The 18,325-nt window shown below is 42.8% G+C and overlaps 1 protein-coding gene across 7 annotated transcripts in view; it reads left to right on the top strand.

Annotated features, from left to right (window-relative positions):
* Positions 1 to 17,114, top strand: part of CCDC141 (coiled-coil domain containing 141) — a 114,767-nt gene extending 97,653 nt beyond the window's left edge. For 3 of the 7 annotated variants that reach the window (XM_083626025.1, XM_083626023.1, XM_083626026.1), the window contains one exon: positions 1,037 to 2,618. In XM_083626025.1, the coding sequence (XP_083482151.1) occupies positions 1,037 to 1,298 (262 nt within the window). In that variant the 3' untranslated portion in view covers positions 1,299 to 2,618. Of the gene's footprint in view, positions 1 to 30; positions 2,619 to 12,571; positions 12,727 to 12,825; positions 12,956 to 13,044; positions 13,202 to 14,317 lie in introns of those variants that run through there. The other 4 variants (XM_083626022.1, XM_083626024.1, XR_014551221.1 and 1 more) reach the window with 4 other exon arrangements.
* Positions 17,115 to 18,325: the final 1,211 nt, after the last annotated feature.

Genomic DNA, 18,325 nt, shown 5'->3' with positions numbered 1-18,325 from the left:
ATGGGATTTGTAGTCCCAAAACATCTGGAGGGCCGAGTTTGCCTATGCCTGCTATATATACACAACACTAATCGACCTAAGGTAATATGTAAACAAAACAGCAGATGTTGGAAGGCAATGGGGGCAGAAGTAATTAGCTGATCTGCAGTGCCATTTATTCATTTCCTATTGAGTGGTTCCCGAAAATGTGTGGTGGAAAAGATGGGGCAGTCGGTGCCCCCCTCCACCAAGTCAACTTTAAGTGATAGGCTGCTCTTGGTAAATAAGAGGTCAGCCAGGGGATAGGAAATTCATAGATTTTGCTGGGACTACATAAATTGCCTCCTACAATTCTTGGCATAGCTACTTCTTAACGTATCAATGTCCACCCATTCTTGGGTGTTTTTGCAGTGACAGTTCTCCCTCTCATAGCCTGTTTCCCCACTCAAAGTCACAGGATGGTATTAGCCGTGGAATGAGGCACATACCTAGCCATGACACAGGGACAGTAACAGTTTTCTAGTAACACAAAATAGACACAGAACATTGCCAAACTTTATTTTGGGGCATGTTCCCCAATGAAAAGCAAAACAAAATAATAATAATCCCCTGTTCTGATGTTTCTCTCACTTACAGAATAACCCCAGTCAATTCAGCAGGACAGTTTCCTTTGGGTCAAATAAATGCTCCCAAATATAAATGAAAGAGGGGCTCTTGCCTTGCCTTTATGGAGCCAAACAAAATGTCACAAAGCTCCCCTTTAAGAACATATACTTCAAGATCCCAGGCTTTATTTAACATCTTTCCTGCTAATTAAATCTTTCCCTTCTCCCTCCCCCCCCCCTTTTTAACCACAAGAACATGCCCTAAATAGTTGCAAACCCAATCCCCTCTTTTTAATAAAAGACACCAGGAGGCAGGGAACTAATGTTAGCGATTTGCCCCTTACCGCCAACTTCCTGTCATAGGTCTGTAAGAGCTTGTTTGACACGACAGATTGTTTTGCTTCGACAAACATTCATGTTAACCTGACTTGAAAACTGACTCTCTGCTTCAGGTACAAGAAGGGCCAGAAAGTGACTGGAGATGAGCACTTAAAAATCTCACACAAGGACACAAAGTATGCTTTGTTCATTGAGAAGGTGTGTGACACAGACGCTGGCCTCTATGTGGTCCGGGCTAAAAATTCTAGTGGCACGGTCTCCTCAAGTGCCATTCTCCATGTGCAAGGTAACAAGCCACCTATAAAAAGAATAGACTGGATAATCATCTGTGCCCTCTACTTGGTTGTTTCACTTGCGTACTGGCTGTTCACTTAGCACAGCAGCACACCAGCATCACGGGACTTTAACTTTCACACTTGGAGAAGACAGCAAATGGCCGCCTTTCGCTGCACCTCACATCCCTTTCACCCCCTTTGGTTATGAGTCACTCTGAATACAGTGCTTCTGATATTAATATCACAGTTACACTGGTTGTCGTTATTCATTCATTACTATATCAACGTTACTTGGGGGTGGGGGCAAAAGAGATTTGTAAAGACACCTAGTAGGTTTTTTTGTGCTTTAGAACTAAACACAAGCAATAAAAAAGAAATGTATTATTTATGGGTTACGATTGGATTGCAGGCATCCACTTCAATTTATCTCCTGGTTTTTTTAAAATAATAATAATAATCATACTGTGAATGCTTTAATGAAAATGCACCAAGGTTTCATACACTTAGAATATTTATAGCATAATTCAAAGGGCTTTACTCCCATTGTCTCAATCTGTGCAACAACTCTGTAAGGTAGGATGGTATTGTTGTATTGTTATCCCCATGTTGCAAGCAGTGCTGGGTGAGCCTGGAAGAATAGTGGTTTGCTTAAGGCCCACGTAGAAGCTTTTGAAAAGGGGATTTTCTGACTTGCAGCTCAGACACTTAAGACAATGCACAATGCTAGGTTTTGCCAATTTCAGATTGTATGTCAACTTATCAAAGCGAGAAGATATGAAAATAGTTGATGCATTAATCATTTTAATTCACTCTTCAATGTTTTCAAATAGAACAAGAAATTCAGAATGATGTTTAAAAGGAAAATGTTTGTGGGTGATGTGGTATAGTTTAAAACATGATAAAATATAAAGCAAATAAAATGTTAATGAGTACGCCCTTGCTAAAGTAATAAGGAAGGAGTAATACTTTTTAAAGCAAGTTAAGAGTCTTAGCAGGAATTTGCTTGGGAATTGCAATTCTTTTATTTTTAAATGTGGGAGCCAGAGCAACATTGTATTATTAGAATTTCTTGCCTTGAAGGATGTAATATCTTTGATTCATAGAATAATATATTGCCAGTTTTGACAAAGGTAAGGGGGAAAATGATGCTATTTAAAGGGAGAGCTCACCTGTACATTTTCACCAAATTCAAATGACAAGTTGATCATCGTTAATTCCTTCCGTTTCCTAGGAAGAGGAGACATACATATATGGTATCTATGTGGTTTAAAAAATGGTTGATAAATATTAGTGTAACTTTTTTCTTGGAGAATAACTTTCTTCTTTCTTATAATGACTGCTTTGAGGGAAATTAATTTTTTTAAAAGAAATCCAATCTCTTAAAAGAAAATTACAATATGAAAATAAATCTTCAAGTGCACAGTGTGCTGTGGAAAGAATATCTGTTACAAATGGCAGGGAGGGAGGGGGTATGAAGATGGAGGAAAGAGGAGTTTTAGCCAACTGGCTGCAGATTTATTAGAGACATGTAAAACTGAAAGGAGATCAGTCTTCTAGGCAGCCCTGTCCTTGAGGCAAAGAAAGCAGGGGAGGGAGGCCAGTTGATCCAAGACGACAACTTATCATCGTTCTATGAACAGAATATATTGGGCAGATGATGTGCTACACTTCTGGGCACAGGCGCAGTAAGCCTGCCTCCAAGAAGCCAAGGCAGCGGGGATGCATAAGCAGAATTACCACAGTACAACGTTCTTGGATCAAAACACGCCACAACTTTTATTGATTACAGATGTAAGTAGGTTTTGGCTTAGGCCCTGGGTATCCTGAATCATCCAGTCTCCTGATTGGGGGTCGGTTCCTGAGATAAGGTTGCCCTAAAGCATGCATCAAATAGAAGCAACTCCTCAGGACCACCGATTTGTTGAATGTTGTGGCCCTCAGCCCCTGTCTGGGTCTACAAACAGAAGCACCTCCCCCAGGATTCCTTTAATGGGATACCCTATTTCCTTGGAGAGGGAAGGCAGAGACTTTTATAACCCTCTCCTCCGCTGTTGACTCAGGATCTTATCCAATGCCTTAGTCAACAAAAGTTGTGATGATTGCTATGAGGTAGGCAGGCCCAATCTGTTTGGAGGAGAAATTCCTCCCTGGCCCTGAATTCAGCGGTTGAAACATCTGTAGCAAGGTCATACAGCAAACCACGCTAACAAGGGTGGGAGATAAAACTCTTGACTGGCAACAGAATTTGGAGGCGGACCTGAATATATCTTGGGGGAAGGGACCTGATTGAAGACTCCTGATGGAGTCCCAGTCAGTTCCGCCCCCTGAAGCTCTGTCTCCGGACTCACCCACAATTGGTTGATTGGGGGGTGGGGAAATTCAAATTTCCAACGGCCAGGAGGAGGCCATAACTGCCACTTCACATTTCAAGGTCAATGGATCTTCCTTTACATCCACCCTTATACATGAATCACACTGCAACAAAATTCTCCTTGTAGCTCCTTTCGGAATACTGCACAGGTGGTAACAAAGTAGGGGAAAAGTTGTGTTCCAAAAATCGCTGGCAATAGTTTCACATGCTGTCTCAGATAACACAGCTGTTTCACACATGCATTGACGATAGCTGCATCAGCAGTCGAAGACAAGTGCATGTGAGTGAACCATCACAGTTCTAACACAACACATGTATTTCATATCATGCCTCTCCTGAAATGCAATCCTTTTCAGTGGAGTCAGTTCACACACCTGGTGCAAGCGATGTGCATTCATATGTGAACTGGCTCTAAGTGCAAAGAGCAAAAAGTTCTCACTATGTGAAGAGAGAGAGGAGGTGGTGTTTTCCATAGAAGCGGAATTGGAGTTTACTTGCGTCAATGTTACTCTCCCTTCCTTTGTCTAGCAGTCAGATCTGCCCCTACATAAAATGTGCTTCCATCCATCTTTCTGCCAGTGCTGTTGCAGGCCTGCATATGGCTATGCAGATCTATTATTAGATGCTTCATTGATTGGAGACTCCTTTCCTGGTACATAACAGAAACTCTTTTCCCTACAAAGTAATGGGGACGAACATCCTTCTGTGGGGAGCTCCTTTTCCTTAAGGCTATTTGCATAGTGTGTCTAAATTATTTTGAGAAAGTTTGTGGAGTTAAAGAGTAAATATTTGTACTCAGGCTTTTATAAACAGAGTGTTGGAGTTTGAGTCCACCCGTTTCTCTCTCCTTTCCACCAGCAAGAGTTCAGAGGTCTTTCGCAGCTGCCAGACAGGTGCTGCTTTGCCTTGTACGTTCATGGCTTGGCTAGGAAAGCGACACCTGTTTAACTTTTGCCTGTCGCACAGCAGTTACATGGCACAAAATGTCTTAAAGTTAAATGCTGTCTGGAAGGGTAGTGTGACAACTCAACTCTGCTTTCATTCCTAATTGTGACTTAAGCTCTTCCTTTTTCTTAAATGCATGAACAAACGGCCACAAACAAATTGCAAAAGAAACCAGCCCCAAACCATAACATTGGATCTCTATGCTGGGAAAAGCTTTACCGGTTGAAATTATTGGTGACCCAAGGGAACTTCCAGTAAAATAAAACATAAAATAAAATATGTACTATTCCCTTTAGATCTCATCTTTCCTCCAAGGAACTCAAGCTGGCAAACATGGTTGTCTCCCTCCCAGTTTTATCCTCACAACATCCTGTGAGGTAGGTTAGATTGAGAGACTGTGGTTGGCCCAATGTCATCCAGTGAGCTTCAGTTATAAGCAGGGATTTGAACCTGGTCTCTCAGATCCAAGCCCAACATTCTGACAACACCACACAACCATAGGAGCCAACTCCAAGAGGCCGAGGGGTCCTAGCTAAAGGTAAAGTGACCCCTGACCATTAGGTCCAGTCATGGCCGATGCTGGGGTTGCGGCGCTCATCTCGCTTTATTGGCCGAGGGAGCCGGCGTACAGCTTCCGGGTCATGTGGCCAGCATGACTAAGCCGCTTCTGGCGAACCAGAGCAGCGCATGGAAACGCCATTTACCTTCCCACCGGAGTGGTACCTATTTATCTACTTGCACTTTGATGTGCTTTCGAACTGCTAGGTGGGCAGGAGCAGGGACCGAGCAACGGGAGCTCACCCCGTCGCAGGGATTTGAACCGCCGACCTTCTGATTGGCAAGTCCTAGGCTCTGTGGTTTAACCCACAGCGCCACCTGCATCCCGCCGAGGGGTCCTCGCCCCCCATAAAATATTTAAGGGGGGCAGTGGGGGCAAAGTTGATGGGCATTGCCATTCAAATGGTGTGCAGGCACCGTGTCATGTGATCGATTATGTATGGTGGAGTTCACCTGCCCCCCCATATTTTATTCACGTTGGCACCTCTGACACCACCTCCCTTCAAGCCTAGTCAACAGCGTCTAAACAACGGGCCCTAACAGCACAAAAAGGACTCTTATTAACCTGAGCAGGTTAAATAGGACTAATGAGATTTTGACAGTATGACACTTAAATACCCACGGCACTGAAAATGCAAAATATTCCATTTGGAAACCCCAAACCACACCCACCTGACCCAACCCTAATATAATGACAGGTAGGCTAAGACATGGCCTTTCCTCTGAAGTGTGTTTCCAAGTGGTTTCAATTGAAGTCATTCAGAAGCACGCTTCAGAGGCCTGGTGACTGAGGAGTGAGTGCACCTGTTTTGCTCAAGAGGCCTGGGAGTCTTAGAAATAAGAACCCGGACTGAGGCTATGCTTGTTAGACACAGAGGTTAATTTTAGAGTCCTTGTTTGTGCCCACAGTTACTACAGACTGGTTTTCTCCCTTCCAGGATACTGTTGCATGCCACCCCAAGCGGTGAGAGATTCCAGGGGTTCCAGGCTCTGTGCTTCCTTTCGGAAATGAGGCACAGCAGAGACTGTGGTGTCTTTAGGATAAATGGTTTAATTACACATATATGCAACCCGAGACTACAGTGGAGGTGTTCACAGGATTAACACAGCAAGAGGGTCTTGCTACTCCCATAGTCACAGCTTTGGATTCAAAACAATCACCAGATATTCTGCTCTGACCCTCTCTCTAGCTTTGCGACTTTAACAGCCTGCCACCTTTCCCCCTTAGATCATGTCACAGCAAATTCAATTCTTAAAAGGAGAGTTTAAAGTAAAGAGCTGAGGGAGACCCCTCCTGTTTGCCATCGGGCACCAAGCCCCCTCTATTTGGCTGTCCTAATGGCTCGTCACTTGTATTTTGTCCTCCTAATTAAATTCGAACCCTTACTGCACCCAGGAATTTAGGGGGGTCTGGTACCCAAAAACTCATAACAATACTCTGTAGGCCCTGAGGTGGACTAGTCAATGCTTACTTAAGCTCAGAACATTCTGGAATCCTGGTCTAGATCAAGGAATGGATCTGCCATAGACAAGACAGCACTCAGCTGTCAAGCTTGGCCTGCAGGACTCGTGGGGACAAGGACTTATCCCTTCAGGCTGAAAAGTTCCCCTATTCTTGGTCTAAGACATTAACCCAACTGGGGCTGCCTACATACTTTAAAGCACATACTTTCCCTCAAAGAATTCTGGGCACTGTAGCTTACTCCTCACAAAATTACAATTCCCAGCAACCCTTAAGAAACTGCAGGGCCCAGAAGTCTTTGAGGGAGGGAAATATGCTTTGAATGTGCTTCAGAGGTATGGTGGGTGTGCATTCTTTCTGCTGTGGGAAAATGCTTTGGGGAACTGTGGTATTTTGTGGGGTAGAAGGGTACATGACCCCCAAGCTTAATCCCTTGCATTTCCAGGTTGGACTGGGAAAGACCCCCACCTGAAACTCTGGGAGAGCCATTGCTAGTCAAAGTAAACAATCCAGACCCTCCAAGTGTCCCTATTTTCCAGGGACAGCCCGGGATTCACAGAAGCCGTTCCAGTTTCTGATTTGATCCCAGAATGTCCCATTTTTTCCTTAGGATGTCCCTGTTTTCATCAGAAAAATGTTGGAAGGTATGGAATAGGATGTCCCAATTTTCATTAGATAAATGTTAGAGGGTATGCAGTACTGAGAGATAGATGGACCTGGTGGTTTGGCATGAGACAAATTCTTATGTTTTTCCTATGAAATCCTCCAGGGATGCTTCACTTTACCGGGCTTCTTTAAAATCCCTCCTCAGCTCAGAAAGAAGATGGTGCCTATTCCTTCCCTGCAGGACAGAATTAGCCGTCAGGATTTCCTGGTATGAAGTAATATAAATAACCAGGAACCTGGCCAGGAGTATAAGAAGCAGAGCTGTGATAGGTGCAAAGGCAAGTTGGCATATGTTTCCTGGTATCCCAGGAAATGTTCCAATTCAATAAAATAATGGGCACATTTTGATGATGTAGAGGCACTGCCTAACAGATACTCTGAGGAGAAAGGAGTTGTGGTAGAAAATAAAAGCAATTAATAAGCAAGCAGGATACAACATATTCTCTTTTTTTCATGCTCATGGGTATCTCTTCCTAATGAACCCATGGACTATGACAGTCAAGTACAGGCTTGCCAATCAAATGTGGTAAAACTGTGTTCTATCAGGCTTGTTTATTTCTTTTAGATATTTTTACCTCACTCAGCAGGAATCCCAGAGCAGGCGACATTAAAACCCTTATAATCAATAAAAACTAAAACAAGCAACAAAGCAATAAAGCCAAGCAAATAATCACAAAAATTAATAGCAGTAAAAACAAAACCTTCACAAGGTTTTCTGTCATAAAATATCTATAGCGTTTGGATGCCCTGGACGAATAGAATTTTCATCTGGCATGGAATAGCAAACAAAGATGGTGCCCGGCAAACCTCTTTGGGGAAGGAGCTCTATAAAAAGAGTTCTGTACGACTGAAAGGGGTTTATTGGAAGCTGAGAAAGTCAATGAACTATAATTTGCTTGAGTTCTCTCCTGGCACATAATAATCTGCCTTGGCTCTTTCCGTCACATCTCTACAGAAGGTGTGGTGAACCTGTGGCCCTCCAAACGTTACTGAACTCCAACTCCCATAAGCCCCTTCTAGTTGGGGATGGTTGGGGATGAGGGGAAATGTAGTCCAGTGAAATTTGGACAATAGCCACAGGTTCACCATCCTTGCCCTACAATCCACGCAGTTCTGCCTAGGCTGCACCTGCCTGATTTCCATCTCTGCAGCCAGCAATTTTAAAAAAAGTTTTTATTTTTTGTGAAACAAAAACAATACCTATAGCGTCTCCACTTTCAATTCATATGACCAGGGCCAGATTTAGGTTTAATGAGGCTCTAAGCTACTGAAGGTAATGGGGCCCTTTATATGTCCAGCTGTCCTTTGTCAACAACAAATTGTTGCAGTTTTTGTGTGTTGAATATATGCTATATCGTAATTTATGGACCTAATAGTTATCTAAAGTCATTTGCACATGTTGCCATGCAACCAGTCCATGCAGAATGTAGGCACCCTAAATATAGAAATGAGCAAACCAGTGATATTTTAGGGAGCAGGCTAGCAGGCGGGGCCCATTACTTACATCATAGGAGTCTACACAACACAAAACACTGTTGCTACATGTAGGTTTTATTTTATTTGTTTTTTATCTTATATTTTGGAAATGTGCATCCATCAAAATCTATTTTATTAAAATGGATGTGTTACCAAGCTTTGGGGAGGGGAGTAGAAAAACCATAGCTTCCACGTTTCTCTGAAATAATATTCAAAATTATGAAGCTGTCTCGACTTCCTAACATGGCTCTAAGCATGTTGCACTGTTTCTTAGCCAGGAGAACCCTTTGTGTGCTACTGCTTAGTCCAGGGTAAATGATATTTTTTAATTTTACACCTTAAACAGGCTATCTAGATGAAAATACTGTCCAGTAAATCTTTGGAAACTTGAAGTTAGGTGGTATTAGAGAAGCCAGATTCAGATGCTATTCTAGGCTGCATAAACAGAAGTATAGTGTCTTGATCAAGGGAAATCACAGTACCACTATTTTTTGCCTTGGTCAGACTACACCGGAGTGGATTGACACACCGGGGGTGGGGATGCTATAAATAAGTCAGAAATTAAATTGTTATAACAACAACAACAAAACCGCTATGGAAAATCACATATCATTTTTTAATACTCCCTAGCGCCATCCGGTGTTGTATGTTTATAACACATTCAAAACACTATTTTTTTACTAATGTAGCTGAGTCTCTGGAAACATGTGAGGAATAGTTGAGGGAATTGGGTGTGTTTAGCCTGGAAAAGAGGAGACTGAGAGGAGATATTATAGCCATCTTCAAATATATAAAGAACTGTCACATGGAGAATGGAGCAAGCTTGTTTTCTCTTGCTCCGGAGGGTAGGACTCGAACCAGTGGCTTCAAGCTACAATAAACGAGATTCCAACTTAACATGAGGAAGAGCTTTCTGAAGGTAAGAGCTGTTCAACTCCCTTGGAATGTGGTGGGCTCTCCTTTCTTGGTTTCTAAGTAAAGGTTGAATGGCCATCTGCCGTGGAGATTTGAGATTCCTGCATTGTAAGGTGCTAGATTAGAATGATGACTCTCAGGGTCCCTTTCCAACTCTACATCTCTATGATTTTATGAACTTGTGGCTGCAGAGCTTTATGGGAAGTAATCTTCCATGTTAAGCACTGCCAAAGGGGCTCCTTTGAACCCTATGCTGATTTCTTCTTGTGAAATAGCTTTGGCAGCATTAGGGTGGTCCCTGGTTCATATAAGCCATGCGTCTGAGTCACAGGGGACCACTAACAGTGAGTCCCTCAAAGACCAAATCAAGTTAATAAATTAAATAAGCTATGCCAATTTCAATTAAAAAAAATGAAAGCAGGCTCCTTTCTTCCTTGCCCCCCCGAAATGCTTATCACATTATGCTTTCTGGCCCATGATGATTACTCTGTATAATGTCCGTGTGTGTAAACAAGTGCAAAGACATTTTGGGGAATGCAAATTGCTACTTTAAAAGCTTCTGGGGACTGGTGTATGGCCAATGGGATTTTGTGACTTAGCCTCCCACTTCGAACGGCTGATCATCGTGGCATATCACAAGCTACTTTCGAAATTCTCTTCATTTTAAAAGCTCTTAGGCATGTAGTATAGAGCATGGCTGACAGAAAAATCTCAAGTGCGACAGAACTAGGAATCTGGTTCTTTGGATCCTATCCACTGCCTGAATTTGTATTATCAACAAGTGCGACTAGGCAGATTTGTGCAGTGTGAAACTACTTCGGCATACTAGACCCCATAGTGAGCAGCCACCTGTTTTGCAGCCAGTTCTACTGGATTATTGCCAACAAGCCAGAGTTGCTCTTTCTTCGGAGGTTCTATATTGGACAACTTTGAAAGCCAGATACGTGCTAAAGTGGCATGAGCGAATAACGGATAACTATTTCCCAGCTATACCCCCACTCAGATAGGAAGTACAGAGTCCTCATGATATGATTTTTAAAACACTATTTATAAGCCTATTAATCAACAAAATCCTCAAAGTGGTGAACCTGAAACCATATACAGTGGAACCTCGGTTCTCGAACGTCTCTGTTGACGAACGTTTCGGACCCCGAATGCCGAAAACCCGGAAGTAAATGCTTCCGTTTTCGAACGCGCCTTGGAAGTCAAACAGTCTTTTGGAATGTATTATGTTTGAAAACCAAGGTTCAACTGTACAGTAAAACATGCCAATAAAATAAAACTTTAAAAACACATTGACATAAGAATGTGTCAGTATGTAAGTGATATCCGGATATATACCATCATATTGTAAAATTACTTGTCCGGATAGGATTGCTTAAACTGTATACCTGAAGGAACGTCTCCACCCCCATCGTTCAGCCCAGACACTGAGGTCCAGCTCCGAGGGCCTTCTGGTGTCTCCCTCACTGCGAGAAGTGAGGTTACAGGGAATCAGGCAGAGGGCCTTCTCAGCAGTGGCGCGCTCCCTATGGAATGCTCTCCCATCAGGTGTCAAGGGGATAAAGAACTACACAACTTTTAGAAGACACCTGAAGGCAACCCTGTATTGGGAAATTTTTTAAATATTTGATGTTATATTATGCTTTTATATGTGTTTGAACCTGCCCAGAGTGGCTCGGGCAACCCAGCCAAATGGGTGGGGTATAAATAATAAATCATTTATTATTATTATTACAGCAGCACACTGAAAACAACACAGCAAATATTCTGCCTAATAATGTCCGCCTAATAATATTATGTCATTCAAACAATAATTTTACATGCCACTTACAAACATAGTGGCATAGGACCCAATTAGCCCCCACAATAAAATATTTTGAGGGGGCTGGGCCCCCGCAAAGGTGAAGGGCATTGCCATTCAAATGGTGTGTGTGCACCATGTCATGTGATTGATTATGCGAGGTGGGGCTTCCCTGGGCCGCCCACAATGTTTTATTCAAGTTGGCATAGGGGTGATTGACAGCCGTCATTCTATGCACAACACATGAAGCTTTCCTCTTTCAACCCTACTTTCTGTTTCTGCCAGTCTGCTTCAAGCTACTAGCAAAGCTTTGACGCTGATCTCTTTTGAGGCCTCTGCCCCCTTGCACTCGGCCATTTGTCATCCCAAATGATCCAAATGATACAGAAGGAATACATAGCTTAGGTAACTAAAGGATACAGATTTTTTTTTTAATCATACCATAAATCATCAAGCAGAGGGCATTTTATTTCTCCATAGCCTCACTGCCTGTAGACACAGCACTGCAGGAAGGCAGCAAAAAGGGGGCTGAATTTTCCTGGTGTGTCTTCTAAACATGTTAAGAGATCAAATGCAGGAGTTGGTTAGCAGGGGAATAGCACAGAAGGGATTTCTCTCCTCCCTGCCTGCCCCCACTTCATTCATTTTTCATTTTTCTTGCACGTCCCCAAACACATGGCAGATCACAGTTGCTATACCAAGTGTGCTGCTGGTTATTAACACCCCTCCTGCCCACCACACAAATATGCTTACTTACCTCCAACAATTTACATCCTGTACACAGTATGAAAACTTTCTCTCATGCTCACTACAGTGGTACCTCGGGTTACAAACACCTCAGGTTACAAACACTTCGGGTTACAGACCCCATTAACCCGGAAGTAGTACCTCAGGTTAAGAACTTTACCTCAGGATGAGAACAGAAATGGCGCTGCGGTGGCGTAGTGGCAGCAAAAGGCCCCATTATCTAAAGTGGTACCTCAGGTTAAGAACGGACCTCCAGAACGAATTAAGTTCGCAACCAGAGGTACTACTGTGTATCGCGATACCCAAAGGGAGCTAATTCAACCATTAAGGAATCTTTGCTGTGGGAAGTCATTTACTTCAATCTCAGCAGCAGCATTTTGCCTTTAAAAAAAAAAGCAATATACCCCTTCTCTTTTTTTCTTTTCCTAGTACAAGGAATGCAGCCAAGCTTCATTAAAAAATTTAGACATGCTACTCTTCAAGAAGGAGATGATTTAAACCTGCACTGTACAATATCTGGAAGACCGAGGCCAAATGTCATTTGGACAAAAGATGACATCAGGGTGGCAGCCAGAGGAACGAGTGTATGTCACAGTGTTTTGTAAATGCTCCTTTGGGAAGAACATCGCATGTCTGGCTTCACACAGCTAATCTCCCTCTATCTGTATTTCATTGTTTTGCAGATTGAGAAATTAGGGGACACCTATTACCTTTTAAAAAGAAACGTGGTCCTTGCTGACTCCGGGAAATATCTCTGCATTGCCACTAATGAAGTCGGGGAGGCCTCTTGCTCAGCTTTTGTAAGAGTAATAGGTAACTTGGCACACATTATTGGGCCACGTTAGTATAATAAATGAAGACCTTGCTCCCAACTCTGGCTTGACATCCCCATTTTGTTTCAGAGGAGAATAAAAATGTTCCTAGTGCAACTGAGACTAAATCAAAGCAGGAGAGCCGCTATTCATCAGGAAAAGTGAAGGCTGATGCACCTGAAGCATTACAAGGTCAGGATTCGCGTTGCTTGAGAGGTCAAAGGCAAACTAAAAACTGTTCCGTGAGGTAACTTCAATTTATGTTTTCTTACCTTGTAAAGTCCTGCGGCAGCTATTTGAGCATTTCATTTACAGAGATTTCACACCGCTCTCTCCTTTTAGCACTGTGCCATTTCCCACAATCAAAGGAAATGCCACACAAAAAGGAGCCAAAGGGGAGTGTGCAGGGTCTTGTGTGCAGTGTCTTACGTGCTGTGTGCACCCCAGTTGTCCCAAACTATTCCACGCACACTAACACATCCCCCATGAAAAGCTACACCTAAAGGCAGAGGGTCCCTTTTAATTATTGGAGCAAAGGACTGTAGGTGAAAAGGGAAATCAGCTGTTCCCTCATGGGCTTACACATAAGTGCCTCAGCCCTCTTCAGATCCCAACAATTATTTCCTAACAAAATTTTTGAATGTGTGTGTGCACGCTAAGGTTATCTCAGAAATCAAGATGGGCAACGGGGATACATATAGCCTTTGACCCCCTCTGGCAGCAGGGAGAAACACTGAGAATTGTGTTGGTGTCATTTAATGAATCGGGTTTCTGGTCAATAAGAACATGTGGGTTTTCAAGCATTGTTTCAGATTTTGCCTCTGACCAACTCAAAACTTTTCACTAAGGCAGCCAGCTAACTTAGCATTTGTGAAAATCTAGTCATGTGATTCTCCCACCAGCAGTTTGAAATGGTTTACCACGTACTTTCACAGCACTTTGGAGAAGTGGCAATTTGGTGATTATTAACATTAATGAAGCACCAATAATACTAGCTGATAAAGTTTGGCGTAGTTTTTTCTTTGTATGGAGCACGGCTGGAATGCCCCACATAGAGGAAGTGATAATCAGCACTTAGTGTCTAAAAATAGTGGTGTCAGGGCTTAAACCTGCCTGCGAACTATGCCATGTGTCCTGAAAAACCTCCTCTTTAATCCAAGAATGTGGAGACAGACTGAAGTTGCCCAGTGGTGGCACTTTTAAATATGACTTCATGCATTCCAGAACCACAGCCCTGTTGTTCAAAGAGTGGTTGACCTCTAGTGAGCCTGGAAACAACTTAAGCCCTGGTGGTAATGGTTGGTTGTGATCTCCAGCTATCCTGGTTGCACTAGAAAACTGGACTTCCTTCTTTTGACTACAGAAAAACCATACAGCTGTCCTTTAATCACCACCCCAAAGTTCCATCAAGACTGCAAGCAGAAGAGTTGGAAGATGTAGCCTGAGTCATTCAAGCAACAAACATTAATGGAGAAATACAGTACGAGATGTTAGTTTCAGAATCACGAGGATATTCAGAAATGGCCTCCCCAGCAAGCTCTTCGTAATGTTTCCCAAAATGGTTTTAGAATTATCACACAGCAGGTGGCACAGATTGCGTGGTCATCTCTTGTATTCAGTATACACAGAAGCTTTATTTTACGTGATCGTAAAGACTTTTGATCATCATCAGCTCCTGTGAACCTTTCTTTGGGCCCAGTGAGGGCATATTCAAAGTTTTTAAATTTATTACTTTCTCTATCCAAAAGCTTCAGGTTGGAGTTGCACTACGTGATCATATTATTGTCTACAGTAAGTCCACAACTTATGCCGTGATTAAGTTCCAGGGATCAAACTCAAAGCCCAAATTGTGTTTGGTCAAAACCAATTGGGCTCAGTGGCTGGCAGGATTGGCAAAGTCATTCCCGCCCCCCCCCCGACCCGAACCATGCTCCCCTTTTTAAATTTTTTGTCATATGCGTAAAGCTGAATGCACACAAGTTAAATGTGTTTAAAGCTGCAGGCTTACTGTGTTCATCCATCAACTTTAAAGACAGTTTCATAGCAGAGAGGAAATTGGGTTGGCCCAATTGCATCCACCCAGGTAGTTTTCCTGGGACAGCAGTGTTTTCAGACCACCAGTGAAACCGTCTGCACTCCAAAGGTACACAAGCAGTATCCCTTACAACAGGGGTGGGGATCCTCAGGCCTTGGGGACAAATGTTTATTTTATTAACTAAATTTCTATATCACCCTTCATCCATAGATCTCAGAGCAGTTCACAGCATAAAAATACAAGATATATGTGGCCCTCCAGGTCCTTGGAACACCCCCCCCCCCAGTCTTGCTCCACATCCTCCTTGAGTGTTTTTGCCTAGCTGGAATATGTCCTTGAACTCTGATCTTGCATCTTAGCTCTCAGACACCATTTATAAAGGTTCCTGGGATGTACCTCTCAGATTGTGCCCATATCTGAGTTTCCAATATGGCAAATTCATCGCCTCTGTTTCCACCCGGCCTTCCTTTCATAGGAAAAAGTCAAATGGGGGGAGGAGTGCTTTACTTTTGTTCTGAGTGGACAGTTAGCATTGCGGCTAGACTTGGAAGCTATACCAAAATGAAAGCTGGCTTACCCACTATTATTCCAAACACGCCAGACTGGCACATCAGAGCAATTAACTCAAAGCATCTCTCTGACAACGGAGTCCCTATGCTGCTCTTTATATTGAGCTTTTTAAAAGAAATGTCAATGATGCTCAGGATGAAACACACATGAGTGACACACACACACAAAATGGCACCTCTATAATGAGTTCTCCCCCCTTTACTTTATAATGCACTCATCATTATGTTGGGAGTTTCCTCACCCCTGTTACTGGCTGCCAGGGTGGTGAAATTCACAACACAATAGTATCAGATCCTTGCTTAAATGTGGCTGTATATCACTGGGATGACTTCGTCATGCGGGTGTACGCAATTTGAAGCTTCACAATTTGAAGGCTGTTACCCTTATCACAGGGACGCAGGTGGCGCTGTGGGTTAAACCACAGAGCCTAGGATTTGCCAATCAGAAGGTTGGCTGTTCAAATCCCTGCGACAGGGTGAGCTCCCGTTGCTCGGTCCCTGCTCCTGCCAACCTAGCAGTTCAAAAGCACATCAAAGCGCAAGTAGATAATTAGGGACTGCTCCGGCGGGAAGGTAAACGGCATTTCCGTGTGCTGCTCTGGTTCGCCAGAAGCGGCTTAGTCATGCTGGCCACATGACCCGGAAGCTGTCTGCGGTCAAACACTGGCTCCCTCGGCCTATAGAGCAAGATGAGTATGCAACCCCAGAGTCGGTCACGACTGGACCTAATGGTCAGGGGTCCCTTTACCTTTACCTTTACCCTTATCACATGGTAATAGATGATAAGACCATGTTTGTTATATATTATATAGAGAGATGATTTTAAAGAAAATAATTCAGTGTAAAAGTAAACAAGTACGAAACAAGCTACAATATATAAAGCAAGGACAAAGATGGTTACAAATAAATCGTATACTGTTGCATAATCAGTTTGAAGGAGTCGAGCAGGCAGGTGGCAATATTCTAGCATCTTCCATGTAGCTTCCAGGCTGCCATGTTGCTCCCTCCCTACCTAAAAGTTATTACTGAAACTACAAATGAGAATAAGGGAAAGGCAGGGGATGACCACGCTGACTAACTTCCGTTAACTCAAAAAGCTGCAAACTTATTCTGTATACTTTTTCCCCCTGGCAATTTTCAGTTTTGTGTGCGTTTCTCCAGTAAGAAAATGTGCCGCAATATATGATCCCATGTTTTCAGTTTTAAGGAGGTTAGAGATATTGGAAATTGCCACTCAAAAGAGCACATCAACTGAGCGCTCTGATTTTTAGGTGTGAGATGGGATGTATTGGAGAGCCCCTGCACCTTTGGGTTTGTTTATGACTTCTTCTGTCTTAGCCCAGAGTAAAGAGTTTTGCTCATCTGTCACAAAAGTTGTGGACTATGTTCTTGTTTGCTTCCTTTAGCTTATCACACATTTCCTCCTCACAGCAAAAGCACAGAAGTGAAATCTGTCTACATAAGCCATTATGATTATATTATATCCAACCGCATAGCAAGAACTAAAACTTAACAAATGTAACTTGTCCATAAGAAATAAATATTTTGCTTGAAAATGTAAGTGTAAAGTTCATTTATTTTTCCCCTTCTTACATGTTGTGAACACATCAGAATGTGACTATGTGCATATAAACAACACTTGGGAAGACACATCCCTCTCCTTATCTTTCAGAAGTATTGATTTGTTGAAAAAGCAGCAAACAAAAATGAAACTTCAGTTTCTAGACGTAATGCATATTCATTCAGACAACACCCACAGTTCATGGTTTGACAATAAATCATATGTTACACTGTAGCCATTCTGTAATAAACCATGTGGTTAATGATGACTGTTCATTATAGATGAAAGTAATTTATTTGTAAATCACTGGGAATGCAAAAAAATTAAAACAACCCAGTTACTAGGCTACAGGTTTTTAAATTTCATCTTTCTCACACACATATATTCTGCTATTCCCTCCGTGTGGAGATTTAAAACCAAGTAGAGAAGAATGTCTGAAAAGGGCTATAGTTATAGGGCGTGAAGCTGACCCTTAGAAGAGCTTTTGAATTACTTGTGCCTTGTCATTGTGGTTGGTATCAGTACTTCATATACTCTAGTGCTCTAGTCAGCGACTAATTTTAGTAGCTGCCATATTTTAAATTGGGCCTGGGCTGAAGGCCTAGCAAGATTGGCTTCAGCTGCCTATGGCTGACACAAGCTGACACACAACCACACGGGAGGCTTAACCTTCGTCTCCTTAGTAGAAACAACCACAGAAGTTCTGACACAGTTTTGATGCTCTGTTTTTTTGGCTTGAATAGCCGAGGGAATAGCCGTTGTACATAACTAGAGTCTAGGGGAAAGTCTGTAGAATTTGGGAACAAGACAAAAAGTCCCCTGTGGCCTGAACTGAACCCTCAGGCCATGAGCTACTTATTGTAATGCTGCTGTTGCCTTGGGGAAAAGTAAGATCCTACGCGGACACCGTAGAGTTGAGGCGATAGCCATAGATAGATCAAACCTGCCCTGGTTGTCAAAAAAGGCGAGAGTACAGGTAATTTTAATCCTAAATATATAACTATATAGGGCACTATTCTACATTTTTGCAAAAGTGCAATGACTAACACCACAAGGGAAACACACAAGTGAACACTGTCCCCCAATATGATACGGAGGCTTGCGTGGAAATCTGAGAACAGATTTATGGGGCATGGGTGGGGTAAGAAGAAAGGGAGATGATTCAGTTGTGCAAGGAGAAATCCTTGCACTAATGCTTTGTTGTAG

The sequence above is a fragment of the Podarcis filfolensis genome, assembly GCF_964270895.1.
Source record: "Podarcis filfolensis genome assembly, chromosome: 1".
Lineage (NCBI taxonomy): Eukaryota > Metazoa > Chordata > Lepidosauria > Squamata > Lacertidae > Podarcis > Podarcis filfolensis.
Note: the sequence above shows the minus strand (reverse complement) of the source record. Positions and strands in the feature narration are given on the sequence as shown.